The sequence below is a fragment of the Oryza sativa genome, chromosome 5 (assembly GCF_034140825.1).
Source record: "Oryza sativa Japonica Group chromosome 5, ASM3414082v1".
NCBI lineage: Eukaryota > Viridiplantae > Streptophyta > Magnoliopsida > Poales > Poaceae > Oryza > Oryza sativa.
The window spans coordinates 5,438,496-5,454,517 of record NC_089039.1 but is presented as its reverse complement, the minus strand read 5'-3'; the positions used below and the strand labels follow the sequence as shown (position 1 = coordinate 5,454,517).

Here is a 16,022-nt window from a genome sequence, read left to right as displayed (position 1 = left end):
GGTTAAAAGGGTATTGGTTCTTTCGAAACACAAGTTTTACATGCGTGTTGTTCAATGGTCCCAAGATTCTTGGGTGATGTATGATCCTTTAGACACTTTCTTAACTTTCACTCTCGTTTTTCATGCACACACTTTCCAAACAGTTAAAACGATATGTGTTTTGTAAAAGAATTGTTACAAAAATTACTTTAAAATTATATTAATATATTTCTTTAAGATTTTTTAGCTAATATTGACTAATCCATCGCTACATTTTACTTGCAAGAAGAGAAGGATTCCCAACACTCCCAAACGGAAGCAGCCTAAATGGCTTTTTTTATTTTGCTTATCCATTTGCAATTTCCGTTTTTGCCTGCCTAGAATTCGCAAAAGAACATGTTCTATATTCTTTCAGCAAACCCACTCGCCTTTTCGTGGTAGGGTATAATAATAACTATGAAAGAAATTATGCACCTAATTTCAGCTAATCCATTTGACAGTTTCTGTTCTGTTAATGCCGCATCCAACATCAGCATCAACTCAATTAAATTCAATCAAATGCTTTCACAACAAATTGTGAATGTTATTAAACAAACCGGTACTAACTAAAGTGATTATTACCAGGCGATAACCCAAAACTAGTACTCCATCCGTATCAAAATATAATCATTTTTAAACTTTGATAGAATCTTCAAGATACTATAATGACCAATAATATTTAAAAAATTATAATGTTTCAAAAAATTGCATCTTACGGTAGTTTGTTTAATGATAAATCCAGTAATATCCATTCTCATATGATTTATCTTTTTTATCTTTTTTTTAGTAATAAAGTTAAAAATGTTTGACTTAGCGCTATTTTCTTGCTATTCAAAAACACAATAGGGACAATTACTTATTTGACCCTGTTTTGAAGCTTAACTATCAATATGACCTTACCTTTTATAGTTTGCTTATTTAACCATACTTTTTAAAAATGAGTGCTCCGTTTGGCCCTGTTTCTATAGTACTATAGTACCGTTAACTTTTCATTCAACAAAAAGAAAGCAATATAATTACTTTTTAATGACTAAAATATCATCGACCAAACCCTATCCATATCTATTCCCTTCTCTCCCCCGTATCCCCTCTCTCTCTCTCTCTCGCCGAGTGTTCACGGCGGTGCGTGGAGGGAGGGAGCGGCCGCGAGGCACAGAGGGAGAAGATTCGCTCGACGCTGGCTCACGGAGGGAGGGAGCGGCACGCTGGCTTGTGGAGGAAGGGAGCGACGGCGGCGGCCTGAGAGGAACTTCCTCCCGCCGCCCTCCTTGTGCAACGGCTGCCGCGCAACGGTGGCTAGATGAAAAGGACGGTCAGCGGTGGCTCGACGAGGTGGAGTGGCTACAACAGCAACAGCGGCATGGGAGGGATGGCAGCGGCTCGACGAAGAGGAGCGACAGCGAAAGAGTAATCATTACTCCCTCCATTCCAAATTGATCTACATATTTCATAGGTATACCAAAATCAAGAAAAGCTAATAACTCTCTCGTACTATATTTACTCTAGCAGCAAACTCGATGCATGCACCATCCTCACTATTTCCTAGCCAATAGCAGATCAAGATATTGCATGTGGGTTATAAATACCTGTGATACATGCATCAATGTCTATTTACTCCAATACACAAATAACAAATAGACTTAATGAATGAACACAAATATGTAGATCATTTAGAAATAACCTCAAAAAATATATATATGTAGATCAATTTAGAATGGAGGGTTTGGTATGCAAGGATTGCCGGGCTCATTGGTTCCCATGCAAACCAATCCAAGGTTCGGATTCTCCATTGAATAAATAAAAAATGGTTGCTGCTCTCCCTATCTCTCGCATGCAAGTGTTCTTTAGTCTCGGAACCCAGGAGAAATACATCGATCAAATTGGTACAATGCAACATGCGATTTTCTACATATATTATTACTGAACATAATATACATGGCGAAGGGGTAAAAACCTAACAAATGTCTATGTCACGTTGTTTACCAAAAGGGTGAGCACCTAGGTACAAATCATCTACAACGCCACAAATCTGCTGCATTCATTTGTGCCAAGTTCAGTCATGCGTAACGACGTCAGTGCGTGCCCTCAGCTATTGCTTCCTGAAAATACACACTGTAATTAGAAAATGGGAACACCACACAAAAATAGAATGGAAACAGAGAAAGAAACCATGGTTGCTGCTGTAGATTCGTCAGTGCATCCGACTGATGTGGAAAGAGCAAAATCCTTGACCATTTACCTGATGCCCTCGAAGGTCCTTTCTGACCGCTTGTTCCTTGCTGAGAAACCTTCAGTGATCTTAGCTTGGATGCGGAAGACCTAAACGTGTTGATCAGAGGCTGATCTGCGTCATCGTCGTCATTGTCTTCACCATGCCCTTGCTGATCAGAGTCACTAACAGACTCTTCATCGCTAGACTTGTGTCCATCAAAAAGATTCCTTGCAGGTACATCTCTAACCTTCCTTGGCCGACCCCTGCGCTTTACAGGTTTTTCCTCCTTTTCCTCTGGATAGGAAACAATAGAATCGGCCATACTTTCAATAAGAAAGATTTGCAGTTATGTAACATAAAAAAGGGAAAATTCAGGAAGAGTTCAACATACCCTGCAAAACCTCATTCTTTGCATGCTTATCGCGTAGATGCTCTACAAACGTAAAGTACGGGCGCCAAGCACTTGGATCTTCATTAGTATTAGTATCTTGAGTCCTCTTCTGTACATCTATCAGGCTACATACAATGAAATAAATGAAAATTGTGCATAAATAAAATAAATGGAAGCATCATAAATGACAAGAGTAAATGCCATACATGTCTGGTATATCTGACGATGGAAGTTTAGAAACAAATGGCAGTAGAGCAGCCTCGAGGAAAGACAATTGCTTTGGAAGGTCCACAAATGCAAAAGAAACACCGTCTTGGATTATCTTCAAGATCTCAGACTTGTTTTTATTGCGCGAGGCACCAACATAGGACCCCGCGAGCCGACCAGCAAGATCTTGGCATTCTGAATAAGACTTGCCAATGAGGGTTTGATTTTCCCCATCACTTACATGGGCCATATACCGCTCATATCCCTAGTTAGATGAAAATAAAGAAAAGTTTACAAAAGAAAGTCACACACATAAAATCAGTTAAAAGCAGATAAAGCAAAAGTTTCTAATACAAAAGTGAGTTTAGTATAAGTGTCTTTAGTCAAAATACTTCCAAAATACAAGATATGGTTGACAAAGTCAGAAGTTCCTTTAAAGTTTGTTAAACATTGTAAAAGCTGGAACAAGTAAATTCCTAATCGACAATCAGTAACATAATATAATTACTCAATAGTTACTATAATAAATAATAATTGTGTGCATTTGAAGGTGGGACAAAATACCTACCCTTTTCAGTGCCTCGAAAAATAAGGCACCCATGTTGTTGTCAGCATTTTTCCGAAGCGAGGTGATTAGATGTTTGATTATCTCTGTAGTACTTGTTCCATGGGATGCATAGTGAGAAACAAGCTCTGGGCCCAGGTAATCCTGCACACAGAAATAAAATTGAAAACTTAGTTTGTCTGACAATAGGAAGCTGCCAAGGTGACCAAATTATGGTACAACAGAAGATGTAGTAGGAAAACATTGCTTGAGGACCTAACAGTTCATTACAGTTAGAAAACGTAGCAGAGACCTTTGAAACTGTATCAGCTAGCACTAGCTTTGCAGCTGCAATCATGACAACATCCTTGTTTGTGTCTTCAATATATTCTTCATTTGCATCTTCATCTTCTATTTCATCTGTTGATGAACATGATCAACTTCAATTAAAAGAGTAGCACCAACATGATGATGAGGTTTTATTTAGAAATTTATTTTTATAAGCTATACAACGAATGAAGTATAGAATCTGTGTAACATCAAAACCTGGTATGTTGAGCTGTTGTTCACATAGTTTCCAGAAATTCTGGACAACATCTAGTTGCGGGAGATATCCCAAACTCTCGAGCCTTGTTGAAGAATATTTTGGCTTCTTAAACAGGCACCACATCTCAGCAGTAATGACACAGACCTACAAAAAAACAAGGCAATATCAAGTCAGTGGGCTAAACATAGCCAAGACATACAGCCTGCAGATCAGCATACAACATAATACAAAAAAATGTGTTCTTTTCTTCAATGTTTAACTCAGAAGACTTACTCTGCAGGAAAGTATAGTGGTGCTCCTTCCCTCTTTCTGATAAGTAGGCAGAACCACCAAGTAATAATAGAGTTTTTCAAAAAGAGAGCTTTGCCTGGATAAAAGTTCGTCAATGGAAGCTTCAGATGGGTTTTCACCATCAATAGCATTCAGGCACCATGCTAATTGAAGGTACATGTTAAGGAGGAGAAAGCTCTTCACCTAATTATTTAAAACATGAACATATTAGCTAATACAGTACCGACAGTGAACTCTGCAAAGGGAGACTGGAGTAGTAATAGCTAATCAAGGTAATAGTTCATACCTCATTATCCATATCTTTTAGATGACTCAGGATTCTGTACATGTCCTCAAATAAACCATCATTTTTGACAGGTTTTGACAACTGAAGCTCATAAAATCGCTTCAAATTAACCATGAGGGAGTATTCATCATCACCTGCCTGCAATGTAGATTGTAACATATTTACCTTCATGGCTTTAAAACAAAGAGACTGTGAATAAGACATGCATACCTCTACTTCCTTGATTGCAGTTTTGACTTTCAAAACCAACTCGTCTTCAAGATCCTTCAGTTTGTTTTCAGCATAATTTTGAAGATCTGCCTGACAGTTAGTGCAACAGAAAGTAATTGCCTTGATGCAAGACCTCAAGGTCTCCTTGTCACCATGTTTAAAGAAGGCATCCGCAATGAGATCTATGGCAGCCTTGAAATGCTGAACCAAAATGTACACGAAACTGTCAACAAGTCAAGCAGAAAGTTTGTGCAGAAGAATAAATAGCTATTCAACTGACCTGATCTTGCCTTTTTAGTGAGTACAGCTCAAGTTTCATAAGCATCATCATATCAATTAGAGGTGATATCTTAGCTTTGTCAGATATGTATTTTCTTAAAAGCTGTGGATATTTCTTCAGCAAAGCAGTAGTTATTTCATGCTTGCTGTTTTCCAATATTTCCTGCAGAATAATAATGCTTCAGTAACAATTCAACAAATACATGAACAATGGTACGACAAACAAACCAGATTCAACAAGCAGGCAACAGATTCAGAACTACAATCTACATGACTAGCAATTACTACCTCCGTATTTAAATAGATGACACTGTTGATTTTCTTTGGTCTTGGGTGTGCAACTTTGACCACTATTTTCTATTAGAATATAACAATAATATCTAAAAAAATTAATATTGTAAAAGTACAATTAAAGAAAAAAACTACCAATATGATTTTTATGTTCCCAAACAAAATATTTTGAGAGATATTGATGGTCAATGTTTCAAAAGTTTGACCAAATAAAGTCTAACAGTGTAATATTTAAAAATGGATGTATCTAGCAAACAGGTCTTTTAAGAGATTAACTTGTCAGACTAACTTTCAAAGGTGTAGGACATTGCCAATATCCAACAAAATAAACCTACATTCTACGCATAGTACTTACAAGTCCTAAATAACCACTAAGGCAGCAACACTAAACAAGCAATACAACAAATGATACGATCAAGAAATAAACAATCAACTTGCAGCAGCAACATATGATACGACAGAAATGACATTGACACCTTCTGGCCTTTATTGTAGTACATCTTTCTATTGTCTGTTGCAGGAACTATCCTTTCCCCAACAGCCTTCTTTGCAGAGGCTCGCAGCATCCGAACTAGATTGGTTCCATCCATGTCAGTAAGCTCGGTTAATGGATTTTCATCCAGAAGCATGGAGATTATACACTTCCAATCCTACAGAATAGGACATTGCAGTTATAGCGGTTAAGTCATACTGATAATATAAGTTGAAACAAAACTGAGTATACTTTCATAGCCTTCATGTCATCCCAAATATCATCAATGACATAAGAGCTCAGGACTGGGTCATCTGAAAATTCCCTCAGGATTTGCAGCATTCGACCAATATGAACCTCTGATGAATCATTGTTTCCATCTGGAATTAGATAGTACAATCAGTAGATGAACTAAGAAAGTTATTTGATAGCAAGATAAGGTGGCATAAAAGCAGAAACATTCCAGAGACAAGTACCTCTTGCTCCAGACTGGGAGGTTTTGATGTTTTGTGCTATCAGATGATCATAAACCAATTCCCCAATTGCACGCCTGATCAGCGGAGGCTCATCAATAAGCAAATCATATAGTGGACCTAAATCATCATCGCTCAAAAGTTGATGCCTGCAAAAGGAATAAACAGAAAAGTTATTTGTTTTGCTGCAGTAATGCATGTAAAAAATTAAAGCTGAAAAAAATGCATGGTCCCCTAGCACACTTTGGTAAGACAAATACTGATATTAGTAAATAATAACAAGGGTGATTGCTAGGTAAAGTTCAGGATAGACAAGGCACACATGGTGCCCAACAAGTCAATCAATTACCACATGAGTAGATTAATGCCAAGTCAAATACCATATACCACTCGTACTGATCCATTCGTCCATAGCACATTGTTTTGAATATGCAACTCTTATGTATTTTATTGTGAATTAAGAGTGCACATTTAAGCCTGTGTTTCTGCAAATTTCTTTGGACCAATTTTCATTCAACAAGCGAGTATTTATGGTGGTTCCAAATCAAAAGCTTGTGTAAATGCATGTTGAATGTATTTCTACAATGGTGCAGGTCAAAAATATTTTTGAATTGTGAATACTGAGAATATTTATTGAACTGCGCTATTGCATCCTAAAGCTAATGATAACACTAGTGATGAACTATCCCCTATTTCTCTATGGTATTTGATGAAAGGAAGCTAATTCACCGGTTCCTGGCTAAAATCCATGATTCCATTATGCTGGAAAATGCTAAAAAATACAATTTATTGCTTGAAAATTTAGTTCTCAAAACATAGCGGCATGGCCAATCTACAAAAACCCTAATAGCAAACTGTACAATCGAAAGTTATACACCCCAAACTCACTACCATATCTTAGGAAAGCTCTGGTAAAAAAAAGTAAGGTTGCCCAGCAGTGACCAAATGATCTCTTCACAGGCAAAAGATTTTGCCCAAAACTCACCTCAGTAACTGCTTGATGAGTCCGATAGCTGACACAGCTACTGAAATATCAACATCATCTGCAAGCTGGATCATCCTGCTGTAAAATCTCTCAGTAAAGAGACCAAGAGAAGGTATGTTTTCATCCACTTCATACAGGCTTTGCAAGGCAAGAATAGAAGTTCTTCTAACCCCAGCATTCTACAAAAACAAAGATTGCACAAAATGACATAACAAAACTTGCACATCTCATTGGTCAGACAAGGTTCAACCAAAAATCATAGAACTAAAATATGTACCTTGTCATTAAGTGTCCATCCTAGATACTTCAGGTATATATCTTGTAAGAAAAGTGATGGGTACGAGACAACCCAAATACCAAGTGATTTTATGCACGACATCCGGATCTCAGGGTCAACATCACGATAGCGGTGCATGAATAACCTGCAAGTGGTAAAATAATATATTAAGTGGACATAGTAGACTGAGATATGTACAGAAAACAGCCACATGCAAATATTTTTGTCCAGATACCAGTAAGTGAACCACATCAGAATGGCAAATTTGAGAAATATGAAAGTAAACAGTGTACATTAAAATGCAAGTTCAGGTCCTCACCCACTGAATATTTTCCGCATTAGTTCCTCCAAGTAAGTAATGCTTTTGTGAGTATGAGCTAGCTTTTTGTTTAGAGATTCAACAATCGGTCCATCAGTCTGCTTCTTCTTCTCTGCATTCAACTGTCTTTGAGTGGTCTCACGCTGTCCACTGAGAGTCTTAGCAACAGATATTAAGGACGTCACAAGCTGGAGCCCAACCAATGAAGCTACTTGGCGATAAACCCTTGGAGGAGTACTGAAATACACCACAGCACATTAGATACATGCATCCAAGTGTCTAACACAAAGAAAATAAAAGGTATAGCTTAGATAAATTACCATGACAAAGCAACCACATAGTCTTTGATTTTTTGGAATAAGCTACCATCAAATAAAGGGCCATTCTGACACTCATGGACCAAGGTATCCCAAAAGGAAACAAGATTTTCTTTGAAGTTCTTGAGATCCTTCTGTTTGGTGTTGTAATTATCTTCAACCATTCCCTATTTTCAAGTTAAGGTTAAAAGAAATCATCCAAAAGAGAGCATTGCATATCATTTCAAGATTAGTAACATGTAGGATAAACATAGCATGCACATTGGATAATCACAAGGCTGCAAAAAATTATTCTCCATTCACTCTTCTAGGGAAAATCGCAGCAGGATACCTTTTTTGCTAGCTCGACAAGGGAAAACACAACACCATCCACATCTGCCTCATACAGGTAGTCTGCATAAAAGTTATGCCTAGCTCCACAAGCCTGTCATTATAAGATTCACTGGTTTATGAAATAAGCAACCAAAAGAAACTGCATTAAGAAGTTAACATCTATTACCTCAAATAGCATCGCTAATATCTGAAACATCACAGATTTTGGATCTGATTCATAATCCTCGACCAATTTTTTGACAGCATGGCTGATAAGCCTGCCATTATGTTTAATAATATCTGCAAGTTCCAAGTTTTTAGGAATAAGACACAAATTGAAGATAAAATAACTTGCCGAGTAAGTGTCTAAGTCATAGATTTTGAGCAGCATGTTATGATAGGATCTTTTAAATCTCGATGCATAATCTACAAGCCTCTGGCATCATTCTGGGCAGGCACTACAGTACTGGCAGGACTATGGTTAGGGCAACCCCAGCTGAGGTCAGCACATATCTTTATAAATCATGACTCTCCATGCAGTTTCAAGATCGGCTTGTGATACTATGGGTCATTTTGGATTGATGCCAAAATGTGCCTTACCAAATATTTGGCAGCTTAAATAGTAGTGTGATTTGTTTGGATTAGAGCCAAAGCGGTAATGCCCATATTTAATTTGGCAACACTCTAGAACTTTCTTCACTATATCAAACAAATTGGTAGCTAATCAAACATATATAATCTGAACTCTACCCTACCAAATAATTGGTAGAGCCAAAATTTGGCTAGGTTTTGGCACTACCAATGAATTGATAGGGTACTGAACCAGTAACAGGTGATAGTACTCCCTCCGTCCCAATTTAGAGGGCGCACAAATAAATTCACCGAGACCAGCTCACATGCAGAGTTATTTTTTCCTAAACTGCCCCTAATAAAATGGGTTTGATCCAAACACATGCAGATTAGTAACAGCTGCATGCATGTAACCTTGTGGTCCCACACATGTGCAGCTCCACGCGCCGGCCGGTTGCGTCGCTTGATCAGTTATTGAGCGGGCATATCCAAGCGTCATGTGCATGCATGCGGAGGGTACTCCAGGAAGAAAAGCAGTGAAAAACGAACCACGCCCTCTAAACTGGTAAACCGTCAAAAAAATTTACGCGCGCCCTCTAAACTGGGACAGAGGGAGTACCAAGGTAACTAACAGTCCAATCGAAATCAATGGTCTTTTGTTCAGCTAACCTAGAATTTCCTGATTGAAAAAAGAAACAATCCTAACAAAATTCTCTAGACCAACTACAAAAGCAGAAAATCACACTGCTTGATGAACTAAACTAGCCCAACCTCAGTTCAACCTTAGGAATCACCAATTCACCACCCAGAGAGCCACATAGACTAATTTATCCCGCGTCACTGCGAACTAGCTCTCACTCTCGTCAACTCAGCAGCTACACACTAAGCAGTGCATCCCCAAGCACAACCAACCCCCACACTCCAGCGAGACCACGGCGACCAACGCGCAAAGGAGAATGGGAAGAACGGGTAGAAGGCGAACCGATGAGGGTTTGGTCCTCCAGCGCGGCCGCGGCCGCGGCGCTGGCCGCGCGCTTGCGCTTCGTCTGGGGCCGCGCGAGCGCCTCCGCCTCGGCCTCCTCATCCTCCCCCTCCTCCTCGAAGTCCTCGGCGGCCAAGTGGTCCTCCCGCGGCCGCGGCGGCCGCCCGCGCTTCTGCAATTCATCCAAAAAAAAAATCAGAAAAAAATGGCGAATCCAGCGGTCGAGGGGGGTGAGAGCTCGGCGGAGGGGCTAGGGTTACCGGGCGGCGCAGGGAGGCTAGGGTCTCGTCCATCCGGGGAGGCGAGGCAGTGTGAGAGCGGAGGAGGGGGAAACCCTAGCGAGATTTTGGAATTTGGGGGGGAACGCGCGTGTGCTGCTGGAGTGGGGAGTTGGGACTTGGGAGGGAGGTGAAAAATAAAAAAGAAAAAAAGTCAGTCGCGGGAGGGAAGGGAAAGGGAAGGCCCGAAGAGAGGAGAAAAGAGGAAAGGCCATTTTGCCGAGATAGCTGTGCGGTGCCTGTGCTGTGTGCACCGATTTTTTTTTTTTGAATTAGGCAATGTATTTTTCTGGCTATTTTTTGGGGGAAGGAATGGTAGATGATCGTATTAGATAGGTACCAAAATATTTTTTCTCCTGATTTCTTAGTATATTTCTATATTCGAAAGATGTTCTTGTAATAATTAAAAACGTCTCAATCGCACCCTAATTCTTCTCACGGTCTACCTACTCATTTTGTCATGGTGAAGCCAAATTAATCTGTGCCAATGATCGGAGAGGGCCACAGCACGGACAATGTTTCATCCTATGTAAAAAATTGTTTCACATGTTTCACCAATCGATAAAAAATGTTTCAGATGTCTCAACATTCGGTAAACAAATGTTTCACTGCTTAAAGGAAAATGTTGCAACGAGATACAACACTCGAAGAATTTGGTTGCAACACCCTAGAATCAAAGTGTGCAACATACAATAAAAATAGAGTGAAATATTCAAATATACACCAAGACGCAACATTCAAATATACACCAAGATGCAACATACAATAAAAATAGAGCGAAATAATATGTTGCAACATTCTTAAAAAAAACTCCCGAAAAGGAAAAAAGCTTACCTCCTTCCTTCTTCATCTAGTCCAACCACCAGATATGTCTCTCTTGCTTACATCTATTGATTCTCCGTCATCGGAGCCCAGCCACCACCTTGCCAATTCCTTCATATATGGTCACCGCCGCCTGCCTGTGTCAAGCCGTCAAACTTTCCTCCATGGAGAGGATTGAGAACGGAGGGAGGAAGATCCATGGAGGGGACCGGCAACAAGGAGGAAAAAGAGGAGGTGGATGGGAGCCAAGGTCCTACAAGGACGGGGACAGAGCTCTCGCCGGAGATTATAGCCGCAGTGGTGGACATCTTGACGCCCGAGCGTCGTATTTCGGGTTGATGAAAATGGTGAGAGAGATGGGGAGAGACAAGACGGCCTAACATGTCCTATGCAAATGGCAAGAGAGATGTGGGGAGGGGCGGTGGGGCCTCATGCAAAGGGCATCCGATATTTTCTTTGGCATCGGATGTCTTAAGCAAAGTATTTTCACCAATGATCACATGAAAAAAGCATTGATTTGCACACATTATATGGCTTTCCATGGTATATAGGTACTACTGCATTTTAGCGGTTTGACAAAAAAAATGTGTGCCTATATTTTGGTCCATAATAAAACACACGGCATATCGAGTATTTTAAATTTAGCACTATAGTTATCAACTAAATTATATTATCGGAATTTCACAAGGTATTAGGGGTTTTTGGGTAGCTTGGGTTATCACTGTGTCGCAACCAACAGGAATATTGTTGCAACCAAGAATTCAATAGCAAGCTGCAATCAGGGTTCACAAAACCGATCGGTTTTCACCCGGTAGTGATGAAAAAAGTTGAAAATGATCTGAAACATTATTTTTTTTATCATTTTTTAGGGAAACGGTTAGGAAATTTTTATATGTATGAATTTAATTATTTAGTGTCAATTTTAATGCGGTGCTCATAGAAATTAGAGAGACTAAATTTTAGAAATGGTTAAATCGGTAAAGATATTACTATTATATTAGTTTTATGAAAACGGTATCGGCACAGTTAGGAAATTCCCAAATGCTTTCAACCAATATTGCCTAGTATTAGCTAGTTTTAATGCAACATTGACAAAATTTTATTGTTTTTTATTGGTATTCGGTAAACCGATAAGGAGCAATTTTCACTTTGAAAATAAAAAGGTAAACCCTTGTTGCAATAGCCGCAGTCATAGAATAGCCTTTTGAATAGCCCCTGATACTTTCTGCAATTGAAGTGAAGGGTTAGGCATATCTTAAACTAACAAGAGAGTTGTTATGAGAGATTCAGTTTAATGTTTCAAATGTCTCAAGCTTAATGGATACAACATACAAAAATAAGAAAGCGATGCACTAATACAGTGAATTTGGAGGGAATTCGGGTTATAGCCTAGAGCTGTAGAGGAGGGGGGAGAGGAGGAGACACAATGCTCGAAAAAAATAAACACAGCAACTACACAAAAGTAGTATCTGTTGTATCAGTCGGAGCAGCCAAGGAGCCAAAATGTTGGCTCCCATATGTTGCAAATGAGTTGCAGCATGGATGTATGCTTAATATCAAGTTTTATAATAGAGGTAATAGTCATCTTAATTAAGAAGTAATATATACAATATATTGCCTTTGGCGAACTTGTCCCAATGTACCATGATAATTTTATTTTATTTATTTAGTCTTAATTCACTGATCCCTTCATTTCATCCCTCTTGGAGTTTGTATAGAGGTTGCTCCTTATGTAAGGGATGACTCCCCTCTTTCCTTCCTTCTCTTCTCCACCTCATTATGTGAGCTTCATGACACTTAGGGGTAAGTACTTGGATGCATACAGTACTCGCTCTAAAGAGCAAACCCGATACATTTGCGTAATATGAAAGCCCCAAAAACTTCGATGGATCAATGGTTTGTTTGCATTCGACAGTTAGAGGGGTCCAAGAGCATCTCCATTGTACATGTAAAGTTCATTTTAAGCAATAAGTTAATATTTCTAGTCCTTTATGTTATTACACGACTAGCTACTTAATTCTAGATAAAATATAATTTATTGAGTGACCAGGCCTCTACTAGTGTTTCTATTATTTAAACATTTAGAAAATAATATTTTATTCATAGATGCTATAAAATTTTATTTTCAAACCCAAACCTTTTGAAGACCAACGCGAATGACATGGCAAGTGCCATGTAGGTAAGTATATTATCATATCAGCTGCTTGTCGACAAGCCCATACAGTAACACCAAGCTCCGTGACAAGCCTATGCTGTATAAAAAAGATTTTGTACATTTTTTTATTAAACCGTGCGCAAAGTCACACTATAAGGAACATGAAAGAAGAAAGTCAAACGTAATTATTTTTTATCTGGAGGGAGTAATTTTATTTTCTGTATCTACTCTTCCTCTGCCCTGGTAGCAAAACATCCACAAATCAACTGCAACATCCACTTCACAACTTTCACTGCAACTAGCACCTTGATGTGGTCAAAGCTATGAACCGTGGTGCTACAAACTCCACAAAGTACTTGCAGATATACAGATCATGCAGCCATGTGCCCATCAGCCCATGTACTTGAATTTGCAGATGCAGCAGCAAACATCTCACTCTGAATTTTTGGGTGATAGCTGCCAAGGACCATCAACCATGCATGCTGTCTCCCCATGCCTGCTGGTAGTTGTGAATTGTGAATTTGTGATTTCTCCTCTGCTTTGACTCTGATTATGAGACATCCATAATCCATTGGAGGAGGTGCTTGCTGATCATCAATCCTAGCCATCCATCCTGCAAGGTGTGTCCAGGATGGAGGCAGGAGATGCATGTGAGCCCTCCAGCTTATTACCTGTTGCATATCAAAATTATTGCCAGCCTTTTCAAGATTGCAATACATATTGCATTTATATACTGCATCTGTATTCACATGATCACATAATTAGAATCAATTTGACAGCGTAATCCATGGTAGTTGGTGTAGATTCATGGACACAATGAGGATGAGTCAACAAAGGATAGGATAAATATTACAAGTGAATCGCTGTCAATCATTGTGAAAAAATCTCTTACAGACAAGTACTACTTGTTCTTACATTTCAGTTGTACACTTGTACTGGTCTATGGCTATCCTTGTCAAAGTGCTGAAAAAAATCTCATGGTGATGGGCCATGCTCCTTTGATAGGGATTCACATCAGACAGTAGAATGGGCATGCTCACAAGTCACAAGATCACTCATTAGAGTTTAATCATGACAATTAATTGTGTGCACAAAACCAGTGTTTGCAAGTTACAACTTACAACTAGTTAGCCTCAGTAATGAACTATTGATTAGACTAGCATAAATGGCTGATAAGATTCTATCATAGAGTAGAAATTTTCCTCTCCTGAGTTAAGCTACACTCTCTTTGGATTTTGCATTTTGTGTAGTTTGAAAACTTCTGAAAATACATGAATGCCATTGAGAAGATCATCAAATGTTTGTGAAAATACATGAATGCACACTTGGCAAGTTGGCATCAATGTTAGCTAGCTCGAGTCAGGGGGGCAAACAGAGTTGTGAACTGCAGAATGTCAATAACCTGTCACTTACTCGGATCTTCTTCAGAGGATTCATCTACACTGATCATGGAATTCCAAGAATCGCTTGCTGAGACAGGCTCACATTTTGTTTGCTCAATCTCCAGAATTCCAAGCACAGCAACTGTGCTGAATAAATTCGACCATAATTCATTCATCATTTCCAAAAGCTTTGCACAGAAAATTTCATCAAACATGAGTACATACTATTCCATCATTTTAAGAGAAACAAAAAGAAAGTACAGAAATTCCCAAGAAAGGGTCCCTTTTCACAACCTGAAGTGCTAGGAGATGCAGACCCAGACGCCGAGGACGATGAGCGCCGTGCCGAGCGCTGCGGGCGCTGCGCGCGTGCCCTCGCCGAGGAGGGCGGCGGCGACAGCGGTGGCGGCGAAGGTGGTGGCGTTCGTGACGGGCACGGCAACGGAGATCGGGGCGGCGCCAAGGAGGCTGAAGAAGGCGGCGGATGCCGCGAGGTTGACGGCGAACGGCGCCGAGTACTGCCACGTCAGGAGGAGCTCCGCCCACCGCCGCAGCACGCCGGTGACGGAGGAGGAGGTGGCGGGAAGGGAGCGCAGGCGGTGGTCCCAGACAAGCGCGCCCCGGCGCATCAGGGCGTTGGTGGTGCCCCACACGAGGCCGACGGCCACCATGCTCGCCGCGTCGCCGCCGATGGCCATGGCCGGCGCGATCTGTGACTTGCGCGGGTGGATCTTGGGGGGGGCCGCGAGTGGACTGCCGGCATGGATCTCGGGCGGGGATGGGATGGCAGAAGCGAGATGGATCGCCGACGATTTTCCTTTTCTTTTTCTCTCTGTTTTTCTTTTTCTTTAATTAAATCGGAAATCCAAAAACCCCTCCACACAGGGTTTACAATTCTGACATGCCCTTCCGTTCCAGACACTTGCGGTATTCAGAATTTCATGAAATCTGGTAGAAAACCGGTAAATTCCGAACAAATTTCATAAACTAAAATTTGAATACAAATTCCTCGAGTTTGCCGACAAGTTCTCGAAAACCGGTCGGTTTTACCGAAATTCCGATCGAAATTTCAATTAGTAAGTGTTTTCCTTTTTTTTAATTCCGGTTGGTTTTGGCCCATGTAAGTTTTTCTTTTTCTTAATTTTTTATTCTTTTCTTTCTTTCCTGATGTAAGTTTCAGTAAATACACACAATACATAATTTTTTTCAAAAAATTATATCCCAATAGGTTTTATAAATATCATAGTATTTATAAGTTTTTTTTTCTTTTTTTTCTTTTTTTATTAATTCAAATTTGAATTTGGATGAAACTTCTCGAAATCTCAGACGGTTTCTACTTCCAAGCCTCGTTGAAACGTCGAAATTTCGTGAAATCTGGTCGGATTTCATCGGAATCATAAAC

The 16,022-nt window shown here is 39.8% G+C and overlaps 2 protein-coding genes across 5 annotated transcripts; both read right to left on the bottom strand.

Moving 5' to 3' along the window:
- Positions 1-1,680: 1,680 nt before the first annotated feature.
- LOC4338016 (sister-chromatid cohesion protein 3) lies at positions 1,681-10,367 on the bottom strand. Its single transcript, XM_015784788.3, has 22 exons — positions 10,244-10,367; positions 9,984-10,155; positions 8,619-8,731; positions 8,451-8,543; positions 8,123-8,286; positions 7,803-8,039; positions 7,484-7,628; positions 7,207-7,385; positions 6,225-6,370; positions 6,001-6,128; positions 5,753-5,926; positions 4,987-5,148; positions 4,707-4,907; positions 4,497-4,634; positions 4,193-4,393; positions 3,919-4,063; positions 3,686-3,792; positions 3,397-3,537; positions 2,828-3,093; positions 2,622-2,746; positions 2,258-2,524; positions 1,681-2,117 (listed from the first exon to the last, which is right to left on the bottom strand). Exons 1-22 carry the CDS (start codon positions 10,274-10,276, stop codon positions 2,104-2,106), a joined length of 3,351 nt encoding a protein of 1,116 aa, XP_015640274.1. The 5' UTR covers positions 10,277-10,367; the 3' UTR covers positions 1,681-2,103.
- A 2,955-nt stretch (positions 10,368-13,322) lies between these two features.
- Positions 13,323-15,414, bottom strand: LOC4338015 (uncharacterized). Of its 4 annotated transcripts, none has more exons than XR_010741633.1 (3): positions 14,915-15,414; positions 14,154-14,767; positions 13,323-13,909 (listed from the first exon to the last, which is right to left on the bottom strand). XR_010741633.1 is itself a non-coding variant. In XM_015782320.3 (2 exons), exon 1 carries the CDS (start codon positions 15,316-15,318, stop codon positions 14,923-14,925), a length of 396 nt encoding a protein of 131 aa, XP_015637806.1. In that variant the 5' UTR covers positions 15,319-15,414; the 3' UTR covers positions 14,062-14,767; positions 14,915-14,922. The 4 variants fall into 4 exon arrangements, 2 of the variants coding, with proteins under 2 accessions (XP_015637806.1, XP_066167058.1); XR_010741634.1 differs by having other exon boundaries at positions 14,652-14,767; XM_015782320.3 differs by lacking the exon at positions 13,323-13,909 and having other exon boundaries at positions 14,062-14,767.
- Between the last annotated feature and the right edge of the window lie 608 nt (positions 15,415-16,022).